Source organism: Palaemon carinicauda, chromosome 45 (assembly GCF_036898095.1).
Source record: "Palaemon carinicauda isolate YSFRI2023 chromosome 45, ASM3689809v2, whole genome shotgun sequence".
NCBI lineage: Eukaryota > Metazoa > Arthropoda > Malacostraca > Decapoda > Palaemonidae > Palaemon > Palaemon carinicauda.
The window spans coordinates 9,252,085-9,267,084 of NC_090769.1; the positions used below are offsets into that span (position 1 = coordinate 9,252,085).

The 15,000-nt window shown below is 36.3% G+C and overlaps 1 protein-coding gene across 1 annotated transcript; it reads left to right on the plus strand.

Moving 5' to 3' along the window:
* The first annotated feature begins 6,813 nt into the window (after positions 1-6,813).
* Positions 6,814-8,547, plus strand: LOC137634732 (prisilkin-39-like). The gene has a single exon (XM_068367222.1). It carries the CDS (start codon positions 6,814-6,816, stop codon positions 8,545-8,547), a length of 1,734 nt encoding a protein of 577 aa, XP_068223323.1.
* Positions 8,548-15,000: the final 6,453 nt, after the last annotated feature.

Here is a 15,000-nt window from a genome sequence, read left to right on the forward strand (position 1 = left end):
GAGAGAGAGAGAGAGAGAGAGAGCTTAAAGTGGCAGGGTATAAGAACCAGCTTATTCAAACGCTCAGAAAATCTCAAACTTGACCTTTTCTCATTTAGAAAGAAAGGTGGGAAAAAACATTAGGATAGAAAGGTGATATTTTATATCCTTGTCTTTTACCGTTTCTATTTAACAAAGGAGAAGATTGTAGCGAAGAAAAAGACAGAAATAATGAAAGAATAATAATATATATTTTTTATATATTTCGAAGATGCATTCATTCATGGACTTCATTAATCACACGAGACAGGTTTTGTCTATAGTTAATTATCCATATCAGTATTTGGCAATCTTCAGACACTGACTATTTCATAAAAATCTCTCACAGAGACTCAGGAAAAATGTAAAAGGAGTACTTGGATATCTAAACTATATCTTTTATAATGACAAATATTAAATGTAATCCATAAATTTAAAATCATTCGAATAAAAGAAATTATAAAAAAGTATAGAGCCTAACAAGGGATTTACATTCATTTAAAGATACCATGCTTTTTACATTATACTAAATAAAAGAAAATAATTTACAAGTTTTTTAAAACCTTCATTCGCATCTATGTTGTAATACAAATTACATTTGTTTTCAGATTAAAGGACATTTTTTATCCGATTACATATTCACTTGTATAAAGACACTCAATATCCTTATATGTAAATTCCTTGCGAATAACCAGTTAGAATATTTGTAAAATTAATATAGAAAATGCTGACGGAAATAATATACTTGATATTTTCCAGTTCAAAGTAATTGCAAAATTGCAAACATACTCCTCTGTTTTTATTATTTTTTTTCTTTGGGATGGGTGGGGGTGGGGGTGGGGTGGGGGGGGGGGGTGGCAGGAGTACACTAGTATCTCTATTACGCAGGTGTTATTTTCGTCAAAGTTCCTCTCAACGTGATTTAACTGTCGGAAACTCATCATGCGTTGCTACCTGTTCTACTCATTCCTGATCCACGTTAAATCCTCTGTCAAATTGCATTGTATATTTCAATTCCCTGTGTACAACGTTTTCAAAATCTTCTTAAAAATCAATACCTTTCTGATCCGAAAATTAATTCTAATTCAGTTCAGGATCACCATTCAGATATAATGAACATATTTACCTAAGAAAATTTCTGGAATATATGATTCCAATTACGGATCCGTTTGGCCACTCCCAAATTGGGACTTGGATTCTTTGTTGAAATAATCATAATTCCTACATTTTCTTGAAAACTCTAAGGCAGATAATCTAAGATATGTAAAGAAACATCTCATATGGGTTTTTTAATTATATCTTTCTCCCATAAACGAAAGATGGCGATGATTTCCTCATGGTTTTCAAGAACATAAGAGCTCCCATAATCAACATTACTGTTCTTAAAATCCAAATCACAATAAACCTTCAGTCCTAAACATCGCAATCAGTTGTACCACTATTCTTAACATTAAAATCTAAATCACAGTCAGTATCTTTATCATCAGAACCACAATCACATTCGTATGCATTGTAGTCACAATCAGCACAAAGACCTTTAAAGTCACAATCACAGCTAAATAAAAGCAGTTGTAATCGCAAAAACATCATCTTCCTCATAATCACAGAGTTGTGGTGGCCGATGTGGCAACGTCCCTGACAGGTGAACGCCAGACTGGGGTTCGAGTCCCGCTCAAACGCGTTAGTTTATTTGGTCTCTACAACCTCATCAGTCTTGTGAGCTAAGAATGGGAGGTTTGGGGGAGCCTATAGGTGTATCTGCTGAGTCATCAGGAGCCATTGCCTGGCCCTCCTTGGTCCTAGCTTGGGTGGAGAGGGGGCTTGGGCGCTGATCATACGTATATAGGGTCAGTCTTTAGGGCATTGTCCTACTCGATAGAGCAATGTCACTGCCCCTTGCCCCTGCCATTCATGAGCGGTCTTTAAACCTTTAAACCCTGACCAATCAATGCCTTTAACACCACCACCACAATCAACATCAAATCCTATTACATCCCATACATCCCCACCGCCATCATTACCGAAGAAATGTCTATGAGACACAAGTAGCTCTTCTACCTACTTGAGGAATCCATTCTTGCTCCTTGGGGAAGCAATTCATTCTATCCTAAGCACCCGTTCTCCTTTTTTTTTCCTTCACAGACGTAATATAATGATACTTTCAAGTCACGGTCCTTCAGAGAAATTTTTTCCCAACTTTTTTATATTTTTTTTTCCAGTGGCGAATGGATATTACAAAAGAGGTAAGAAAGAGAAAAAGAGGAAAAACTTAAGGGGGGGGGGAGACTGAAGTAACGGGTAACGTGTGAGAGAAAGAAGATTAACGGCTATTGATAATTTAAAGAGAGTTTTGGTGAGGCTGAAGCTTCACGAAATAGGTGAGAGAAAGGTGTACTTAAAAGAGAAATAGAAGAGGGCATACTAAAGAGTAAGAAAAAGTAAGAAAAGGGGAGAATAATGAAGAATTCAGAAAATAAAAGGAATATAGACAGAGAAATAAGATATAGGAAGAATATTAATGACAAATAAGTAAAAAATATATGAAGAAAAAAGGACGAATAGGCATGTAACAATACGAAAAATTGAGAAACATTGATGTCATAAGAAAAGAGGAATTAGTATAACTAAAGATGAAAATTGAAGGGATACTAATGAAGAAAAAAATAGCTTAAAAAAGTGAAAATAGATTAAAAATTGGAGAAAATTATGAATGATTAAAATTCTTTTTTAAATTTATGAAAAACTAAATGAAGAAAAATACAATAAAAAGAGAAATATTGAGAGAATAAAAAGAAGGAAAACCAATGAAAAAAATAGAAAATAAAGAGCCAAATTAAAAAAAAATACGAAAAGATAAATATTGAGGGAATAATAAAAAAAAAGAAGGAAAATTGATGAAGAAACTAGAAAATAAACTCAAATTGAAAAAAAAAATACTTAAAAGAAAATTATTTAGAGAATAATATAAAAACAAGGAAAACTGATGAAGAAACAGTAAAATAAAGGACCAAAATAAAAAAAATAAAAAATAAAATAAATATCGAAGAAATAATATAAAATGAAAGAAAATTGATGAAGAAACTAGAAAATAAACTCAAATTGAAAAAATATTAAAAAGAGAAATACTGAGAGAATATCATAAAAATAAAGATAACTGATGAAGGAACAGGAAAATAAAGAACCAAATTAGAAAAAAATACGAAATAAAAAAAATATCAAAGGAATAATATAAAAAGAAAGAAAATTGACGAAGAAATTGAGTGTGGAGAGAACGCGGTCTTCGCCTACAACGTGTCGGATGAAATTGATGGTAAAGTTTGTCGCTAAGATGGAGAGGCTGATGGAACGTGCCACGAATGAAAGAGGTCTTGCTGCCAAGAGAAAAAAAAATATAAAGAGAACGTCTTTGATGTCGAACGCCCTCCCATAATGTCAAGTTCTCTTAAATGGTGGACAAAACATAGGCTTAAAATTACCAGTGTCAACGGAACACCTGAGCAGCGCAGGTGTCTTGGGGGGAGGGGTGGGGGTGGGGGGGGTTGATCTCAAGTTGATAAAGTCAGTTATCATGTTACGAAGGCTGTTATTATGTTCGGTCATTTAGAATAATTCGAAGTTTTTGACGATATCATTTATTCATTTATCACACAGAGATACCCAGCCACATTATATATATATATATATATATATATATATATATATATATATATATATATATATATATATACTGTATATATATATATATATATATATATACATATATATATATATATATATATATATATATATATATATATATATATAATGTTGGTGCGTGTCTCTGTGTACGTTAAATGAATAAAAGATATTGTTACATACATTCAAATTATTGTAAATGGCTCTTTATGTATATATTTATATATACATATATATATATATATATATATATATATATATATATATATATATATATATATATATATATATACATATACACACACATATTTATATAAACATGCACACCGTATATAAATCATTTATTAATATGTGTGCGAGTGAGTAATTGAGCGCGAGTGTGTACATACATATTGTGTACAGCGTGAATTTTAATGCCTATAAAAAATGATTTCCACCTAGGTATTACTATGCACACAGCAGCACTGCAGACTGCAGCAAACGCGGGTTAATTACCCAACTCATATCCAAATTAAGAGTTATTTTTATCCATGTTTTTTTTTTTCCGACGTTAAAACATGAAATTGCCCAAATTCGCGGGTCTCTATCCGACGACACAACCAGGAGGAAATGAATCTCAAGTGGATGAGGATTACTTGATTGTTTCACTTGTGACGTATCAAGGTGTTTGCGTCAGTTGTTTGCTTGTGGGGAAGCAAAGTAGAATAAAGTGGCTTGCTTTTCATACGATATAATTTGCTTGATATAATTCACTTACCGTTCGTTTTGTTATTAATTACGTCAAATTCATTCATACCTATTTCTTCCTAAACTTAATGATTTGTTGCCAGTCACAAGTGCCTTCTTTGGTAGAATTTTAGTAGCCATCCATACGTAAGAGTTGTGGTGGTCTATTGGAAACGTCCCTGCCTAGCAATCTGCCGGACTGGGGTTCCTGTCCCACTTAAGCTCGATAATTTCTAGTACTGTCTACAACCTCACCATCCTTGTGAGCTAAGGATGATAGATTTGGGGGAGCCTATAGGCAACCTGCCGAGTAATCAACAGCCACTGTCGGGCTCTCCCTGGTCCTAGCCTGAGTGGAGATGAGGTTTAATCGCTGATCATATGTATATATTGTCAGTCTCTGGGGCATTTTCCGGCTAGCTTGGGCATTGTCACTGTCCCTAACCTCTGCCATTCATTAACGGCCTTTAAACGGAAAACATAATATAATACTGTAGAATGGAATTGAACAGATCTATGGAACTTAAGAGCGTTTATTTCCTGTTCGATAAAAAAAAAAACGAGTTTCTCTGGAATACCAGTACCATCCTAAGTTTTAAGAGCCACATACCGCTCTTCTTTGTGGTCTGAATTTATTCGAGTCAATCAATTAAACAAACCCATTGTAAAAAAAAGAAAAAAAAACACACACATGTATATAAATATATATATATATATATATATATATACATATATATATATACATATATATATATATATATATATATATATATATATATATATATACAGTATTTCTGGTCATGCTCAACTCTTCTCACCCCTCGGGTAGGGGGAAAGGTAATAGTCATACCCTGGTGAAAGGGGGGTGCACGAGCGCATGGGTATATCTCTACATATTCAGCGGTCATTTTTGACGGGTTGCATGCACTATTGATGACAATAATAATAGTAATAATAGTGAAACAATCATCCACCCTATAGAATCATATCCTTTTGGCATTACTTTGAAATATAATTTCATATAACAATATTAAATATAAAATCGTAGTAACCACTAGAAAAAAAAGGAAAAAATTAAATCATATTTAACCCTTTCCTATTTAATTTTATGGGAGGAAGTAACCTCATGGCACTACTTTGAATGATAATTTCATGAAATAATGCTAAATATAAAATCGTAGTAAGCAATAGATAAAAAGGGAAAATTAAATCATATCTAACCCTTTTCTATTTAATTTCATGGGAGGACCTTTAAAAGAATCAGATCTCAGCCAGCGAGAACTTCCGCCCTCCAACTCTATTACACAGAGTCCTTGGAATCGGAAGATGGATGGTTTGGCCAAAGGGATCTGATGCTTTTCAGATGAGTTCGAGCCTCGGCCGGTACCCGATCAACAGGCAGGCGAACCACCTTATCCCCAGCCGTCCCATAATTCTTGTTTGGGCGGGTCAGCCTCGCCAAAGAAAAAGGAACCCTCTTTTGTTTTCTTATTGATTTCTGAGATTTCTTCTCTCTTCTCCTTCTCTTCTTCCTCTTCCTCCTCCTCTTTTAGTCCCTCTCCAAAGTTTATGACAATGGCCTATTGATAAAAAAAATGATTTATTTCTTTTATTGTAACATTAAAAGTAGAATATTGGAAAAGTAGGATATTTTCTGGCTCTCGGTGTTTTCTTACCCTTTCCTTCATATTCCACTGGTTTTAAAAACATTTCTATTTTCATGAAAGGCATATGTTACTTCCTGTAAAGTCTTAAAGGTGAATGTAGGAAAGAAAATAAGAGAATTATAGGCTAATCTTATTTTTTGTAGCGTTTATTCTAAGAGAATGAATCTATTGTTAAAAACATGTCATTTTCAGAAAATTCTTTCGTTTATATCTCCTTGTTCAATCTTCAGTTTAAAGGTCACAAGTGATTGGCAAGGGCAAGGGTCACCTCACAGGTCTGTCGCATTGTCCTAGAGACAAAACATGTACTGTATACGTATGCTCAACACTCAAGTTCCTCTCCACCCAAGTTTCGACCAGCGAGGATCAGGGAATGGCTGCTAATGATTCAGCAGGTAGAAACACCGCACCCAAGGCTTAACTCTCACGGACAGTAAGGTAGAGGACCATAATGAAAACTATTGTGCCGTGAGCACGGAGGGAACTTAAGGCCAACAGGTTACGACTCTGTATCCTTTTAAATGGATACAGATTGAATTTTGATTCTGTGTCAGTTACGGAAACTCATTGGTTTTTTGCAGGTTATGGCAAATCTACAAATTCCCTCGGGTAGGTTATGGCAAGGCTAAGAATTTTCCCCACTGAAAGTTATGGCAAGGCTACGAATTCCCCCACGGCAGGTTATGGCAAGGGTACAAATTCCCCCACGGCAGGTTATGGATAGGCTATGAATTTTCCCCACAGCCGCTTAAGGCAAGGCTTAAGAATTTCCCCCGCGGCAAGTTATGGCAAGGCTACGAATTCCCCCACGGTAGGTTATGGCAAGGCTACAAATTTCCCCACGGCAGGTTATGGCAAGGCTACGAATTCCTCCACGGCATGTTATGGCATGGCTACGAATTCCCCCACTGCAGGTTATGGCAAGGCTATGAATTCCTCCGCGGCATGTTATGGCAAGGCTACGAATTTCCCCCCTGCAGGTTATAGTAAGGCTACAAATTCCCCAACGCCAGGTTATGGCAAGGCTACGAATTTCCCCACGGCAGGTTATGGCAAGGCTACAAATTCCTCTGCGGCATGTTATGGCAAGGCTACGAATTCCCCCACTGCAGGTTATGGCGAGGCTACGAATTCCCCCACGGCAGGTTATGGAAAGGCTACGAATTCCTCCGCGGCATTTTATGGTAAGGCTACGAATTCCCCCACGGCAGGTTATGGCAAGGCTATGAATTTCCCCACGGCAGGTTATGGCAAGGCTACGAATTCCTCTGCGGCATGTTATGGCAAGGCTACGAATTCCCCCACTGCAGGTTATGGTAAAGCTACGAATTCCCCCACGGCAGGTTATGGCAAGGCTACGAATTCCCCCACGGCAGGTTATGGCAAGGCTACGAATTTCCCCACGGCAGGTTATGGCAAGGCTACGAATTCCTCTGCGGCATGTTATGGCAAGGCTACGAATTCCCCCACTGCAGGTTATGGTAAAGCTACAAATTCCCCCACGGCAGGTTATGGCAAGGCTACGAATTCCCCCACGGCAGGTTATGGTAAGGGTACATATTCCCTCACGGCAGGTTATGGTAAGGCTACGAATTCCCCCACGGCAGGTTATGGCAAGGCTACGAATTCCCCCACTGCAGGTTATGGCAAGGCTACGAATTTCCCCACGGCAGGTTATGGCAAGGCTACGAATTCCTCTGCGGCATGTTATGGCAAGGCTACGAATTCCCCCACTGCAGGTTATGGTGAGGCTACGAATTCCCCCACGGCAGGTTATGGAAAGGCTACGAATTCCTCCGCGGCATTTTATGGTAAGGCTACGAATTCCCCCACGGCAGGTTATGGCAAGGCTATGAATTTCCCCACGGCAGGTTATGGCAAGGCTACGAATTCCTCTGCGGCATGTTATGGCAAGGCTACGAATTCCCCCACTGCAGGTTATGGTAAAGCTACGAATTCCCCCACGGCAGGTTATGGCAAGGCTACGAATTCCCCCACGGCAGGTTATGGCAAGGCTACGAATTTCCCCACGGCAGGTTATGGCAAGGCTACGAATTCCTCTGCGGCATGTTATGGCAAGGCTACGAATTCCCCCACTGCAGGTTATGGTAAAGCTACGAATTCCCCCACGGCAGGTTATGGCAAGGCTACGAATTCCCCCACGGCAGGTTATGGTAAGGGTACATATTCCCTCACGGCAGGTTTTGGTAAGGCTACGAATTCCCCCACGGCAGGTTATGGCAAGGCTACAAATTCCCCCACAGCAGGTTATGGCAAGGCTACGAATTCCCCCATGGCAGGTTATGCCAAGGCTACGAATTCCCCCACGGCAGGTTATGGCAAGGCTATGAATTCCCCGACGGCATGTTATGGCAAGGCTGCGAATTCCCCCCCACGGCAGGTTATGCTAGGGCTACATATTCCTTCACAGCAAGTTATGGCAAGGCTACGAATTCCCTAGCGGCAGGTTATGGCAAGGCTACGAATTCCCTAGTGGCAGGTTATGGCAAGGCTATGAATTCCCACATAGTAGGTTATGGCAAGGCTACGAATTCCCCCATGGTAGGTTATGGCAAGGGTATAAATTCCCCCCATTGTAGGTTATGGCAAGTCTACGAATTCCCCCGCAGCAGGTTATGGCAAGGCTATGAATTCCCCCATGGTAGGTTATGGCAAGGCTATGAATTCCCCATGATAGGTTATGGCAACGCTACGAATTCCCCAGCGGCAGGTTATGGCAAAGCTATGAATTCCCCCACGGCCGGTTATTGTGAGGCTACGAATTCCCCCATGGTGGGTTACGCCAAGGGCATAAATTCCCCCTCGGCAGGTTATGGCAAAGCTACTAAATTTTTGGCGGGTCAGGTTATGACAAGGCTACGCATTCCCCCACCACAGGTTATGGCAAGGCTACGAGTTCCCCCATGGCTGGTTATGACAAAGCTACAAATTCCCCCACGGCAGATTATGGCAAGGCTACGAATTCCCCCCATCACCCCAAATTTCAGCGTAACTTGAAAATCCACTTTATTCAAAATTGCACTTACCCCTGAACAAAACTGCCATCCTTAGAATTTGCTAAATATCTTAAACTTCCGTGCGTCTAAAGAGGCAAAAATCCCGGATAGAAATACTTGCATAATTTGAATCAAATCTTAATTTTTTTTTTGTGTGTGTGTGAAAATATTCATGTTATATTTCCTGTGATAATGCTATTTTTATTTAAAGGTAAGCAAAGTGCACATTAAAGCGTGATGAATAATTTACTAGTAGCTTAATTCTCAGACATGGTAAAACCTTTTAAGATGATCTGACTGCGACTAAAATAATCGCCATTTAACACTAACAGAATAATTAAATAAAAGATCCAGAGAGGCGAGAGGTATATAAACAACCTCAGTGTTATCCACCTAGATTACGTCAGGTATAGCATTTTGCTTTTATTAATTTATGCATGTGTTATTCTCATCTCTCATCAATGAACGTAAAACTCAGATTTCCGTTGTAACTTTTTTTTTCTTTTTTATAAATATTCTTTCGTCTTCTAAAATTATCCTTTAACATCATACCTTCCCTATTTCCCTATGATAACAATTCCTACATAATAATCAATCATCATCGGTAACAACGTTCTTAACAACACCGACAATTCTTGCATTTTCTTTATAACATCTTTTCTATTCTGCATTATTATAATTAAATCCACCTGTCAACAATAACGACAATTTATGTTTTCTTTGCAATCTATTCTTTATCCTGAATAACTACCAATAACTCAAGCATCCTTCACTGATACTTTAAATATGTATATATATATATATATATATATATATATATATATATATATATATATATATATATATATATATATATATATATATATATATATATATACAATAAAATACACAATTTCCGTGTATTTATGATACATAAAATAACCCACAATGTATGAAAAATGAAATTTATTTCGCCTTCAAAAGGAACATCTTTCCTCTTCAGAAACCTGGGAGATGGTCTCTTCGAAGGCTAAATAAATTTAATTTTCCATACATTGTGGCTTATTATTATTATTATCATCATCATCATCATCATCATCATCATCATCATCATCATTATTATTATTATTATTATTATTATTATTATTATTATTATTATTATTATTATTATTATTATTATATATATATATATATATATATATATACATATATATATATATATATATATATATATATATATATATATATATATATATATATATATATATTATCCTGTAAACCACCCATAACTCATTCGCCCGTAACTGTATCTATCTTCCAAGTGTACTACAACAGTTGGAATTTCACTACTGTAAACTGCCTTGACTTCATACTGTACATCACGAGTCTGGATTACATTGACCTAACAACTGCCACATTACTCTTTCCTCCTGAATTACACTACCATAACAATGGTACAGTTAATCGACAATATATACTATCACAGCGAAGATTACTCGGGCTCAATTAGTGATAGTCGTAAAACAGCCTACATTCACAATAGGAATATAGGCCTATAGCTATCAAGAGGGCGTTACGCTTCAGTAGTCAATACCGTTTCTGTATAGTAATGGTGTTAAACTAATTGAAACTAAGAGGCTTAATATCTTTGTATGAAAAAATAAACAGTAAATTAGAGGAAATATAATTTAAGCAATGATTCCTGTTCATGACATGTTTTTAACGTAGTGCAGTGAGATATTTTTACCACGTAAGATTTAAAATGACTAATTTTGATAGCGTTAATTTTGTTGCAACTATGGAAACAAGAATCACTACAAATAAACACATGTAAGGAATTACACAAGTGAAAATTTTTAAAGGGCGAAAAAGTAACTCGGAAAACGGAACTACTTTTATTTCTTCGTTTTTGGTCTGGTGCCCAAAATATAGAATTTGAACTGTAGACCCTCTCATCTTTCCCAATCTAGCTTCCAGCATCCTTAGGTCTCTGGCATTCCTTTACCCATTCGAGACTTGGATCTCTTCCTCCCCCTCCTCTTTATCCTCCTATTCCTCTTTCTCGTCCTCTTCCTTCTTGGAACTTGTCTCTTACCCTTTAGTTTTCAGCATCCTTTTGGGCTCAATCAGTCCCTTGGCCAATTGAGGCCTCTTCCCCCTTATCTGGGGACTTCTCGCTAATCTATTACCCTCTCTTAGTCTCTGCCTTACATTAGCCAGAAGGAGAGAGGGCTTCAAGGATCACTTTAATCTTGCTTCTCCTCGTCGCTTTCCTTCCCTACTTGCTCTTTTCTTTCTTTTTTTCTTTCCTTGACAGGTGGTTTTGGCAATAAATACTTCTTATCAAAAGTTGTATGCAATCAATATTAAATAAAAAATGACACAAAATACCTGACCTATTTTAAGATGACATTTTTTTCCACGGAAGATATGAACCTGATTTCGATCAATAAAACGTAAAAAAACGAATATGTTAAGAAAACTAAAACGAGTTTCAAGAATATTTCACGAAAGAGACAGTAGATGCTAAAGAAGAGAAAACTTCCACCTGATAGAAAACGCAGTTTACTCAGCCACCCTCCACCTCCTACCTAACACCCCCCCCCCCCTCCCATCATCTCTAACCCCCTCCCCCGCTTCCAAACGGATCACCCCAATTCACACTCCTTCTCATCCCCCGATCACCCCCCGCCCTTCGGGTCGTTTTCCCTCTCGGTACATAGGGATATTTATGGGGGAAATATACAGTTTATCAGAAGAGAAAATGGGAAAGAGATGTGAATGGCGGAGTCAGTGGAAAAGTGTCAACTGGAATGGCTTTATTGGAAGAAGTAAGTTTATCTTTCTGTCTCTCTGTTTCCGATGGAGGTAAGACAGTAATGGGCGATAGGCGGCGAATATTGGTCGCTCCGGGAGGAAAGCGAGGCTCGGCTGGGAATAAGAAGGGAACGCCGAGGGACGAGGAAAATATGAATGGGATAAAGGGGAAATCTTATGATACAGAATAAGTTCAGAAGGAGAAAGGATAAGGAGGAGGAGGTGTAACAGGAAGAAGAGGAGAGGAAACTAGGACGGAAGACGTGGAGAAGAAAATCGATAAAAGGGATTATGATTTCCAAGTTTTTCAGGTAATAAGATAATTTTAACATACAAAGAAAACTGGATATTGATTTATATTTCTAAACACACATAAAAAAGTAATAAAATTATGAGTTTTTAGGATACAAGAAAGCTTACGTTGACAAATGATGAATAAAACAGGAAAGGACAATATTATAAACCATGCATTGAAATTTATGGTACTGTACATCAGCGAACGTAGAGACACAAAGGAGATATTTAAGAATTATCCAAAAGCTTGCGAGAGCAAAGTACTAAAAAAACAAAAGTGATAAGTGATAAGGATATATTTCTCAACTAGAAATGAGTCACTGAGGATTGGGCACTTTATTTAATCAAAATAAAAGAGTATGCACATATACACAACAACAAAAACAACAACAAATGCAGCCGTTTCTACTCCACTGCAGGCCAAAGGCCTGAGACATGTCCTTATTCATGTCTGGGGTTTGGCCAGTGCGGATTGGTGTTGGTGGGAGACTTTTGTTTCATCGTTCATATCAAACCAACATAGTATGGGTGGCTCTGACTAGTACAGTTCTGCTGATTAAGGCAATACACAAACCTTTTCACCGCGTCAAGGTATCCCAACACACACACACAGACAAACACACGCACACCCACACTAACACACATGCATGCATACACAACCACACCCACAGACACACACACATATACATATATATATATATATATATATATATATATATATATATACTGTATATATATGTATATATATATATATATATATATATAATATTAGAGAGAGCTGTTAACAGTAAAAGGGGGTGACTCATGACAAAATTCGACCCCTCACATTCCATAGTTAGTCGCTAAATTTTGCATAAGGCACAGGAATAAATATATGTATTAGAATACCCGTGTATATAATATATATAATATATATATATATATATATATATATATATATATATATATATATATACATACACATACATATACACACACACACACACACACATATATATATATATATATGTTTATACTTCACTATATAATGTTAGTATAAAAAAATATTCAAATAAAGGAAACAAATTACATAAAAACAAATAAATTTCATGGGGATTTTGAATTTTAAAACTCAACAACGAATCCAAATTAAGGAAATGAACTTGACTGCAGAAAACAGCTCAACGACAGAAGGCCGACGAAGCGGCATTTAAATTATGAAACAGGACGGGAAGACAAACGCAAGAAAATCGAAGAGTAAAAACGACACGGACAAATGGAAGCCTGGGCAAGAAAGACGGAAATGAATGATGGTATTTAATATGCACAGAGGAACATGAAGTTGAAAAATGAACTCATTGCCATTCGTTCTTCTTTCAATAGACAAAATAAACAGAGGTGAGAGCGAATGTGATGGCTTTGTGTTCGAATATTTAGATCATCACTTTTCGCGTGATAAGTTCATTAATATATGGTGTAATAGTGATGTTGATATTGTAATGCACGTGTTATTTCATACATGCTCATTCTCCGTAATGTTATTGGTCTTTTTCTCTCTATCTCTTTCTCTCTCGCTCTCTCTCCCACACTAATAATAGAAAAACCTGGTTAAGCTTGCAATTCATGTTTCACATTGTTAAAGTTATATGCCCTTTTACTCTCAACTGTTTGTACATAAGCTTGTTATTTCGTCTGAATAAAATCAGTAATGTTCCGCTCGTCTTTCCGTTAAGATCCTCACTAGTCTGCCACAAAATTGTGCAATGTTGATTAATTATTATAAGTGATATGGTTAAGATGAAAAAGTCAGAAATGCTAAGTAAATTAAGATATGCAAGTCTGAAGGAGATATTCATTGATAGTGTTGTGATTATCAGAGATAATGAGTTAAGACACTGAGCAATACTGACGAAATCCTTAGAAATGCTAAATTGATGAATATATTCTATAATGATGCAATCATCAGATATGGTAAGTGGATCAAGAAATTGTATAAGGCTGGCATTAGTTACAGTTTAAGACTGACATAATAATTAGAAATAGTAAACTTTATCATGATATAGTCCAATACCAACGCAATTATTAAAGTGGTAAGTTTATCAAGGTTTTGTGTAATAATGACATCGTTAAGAGAAATGATAAACAGATGAAAATATTAAGAAATGCAGACGTAATTATTAGATATGTTAAGTGTATCAAGATACTACGTAATGTATATGTAATTATTAATGATGATAAATTGGTCAAAATATTGTGTAACTTTTATATGATTATCAGAAGTGTTCTGAGTAACTCTGATGTAATTTCCAGAAATAATAACAGCATGACTTGCTGAGTTTGTGCTGAATAATCTGCTATGGTTGCTAGTTCCAAATTCCCAGCACATTAAATAGCATGATTACTATATAGCGCTGATGAGTTGTTGGTCATGCAATTTTGTAAATTAAACTGATGACAAACGAATTTTTTTTCCATTGTTTTGAAATAAAAACAAAAGAAATTTTGACTAACGAGGACATCAGCCATTTGTTATTTCAGAATTATATGAATGAAATTAATTCAGATGTAACTATCATTTTATTAAAAAAAAAATGGTACCACAGATTGCTCAAACAACAAAGGTTGTCATTTATGTAAACACGACTAAAATATCTAAATAAAACATTTATTAAATAAGATAATATTAATAATAATTCTATAATTATTTTCGTGGGAGTCAATTTCGCATGTCATCATATCATGTCACAACTTCTCTTAGATAAAAGTAATGACATACAAAAAGAATATTAATTGATGAAACGCATTTTTTTTTCCCAAATGGTAATTAG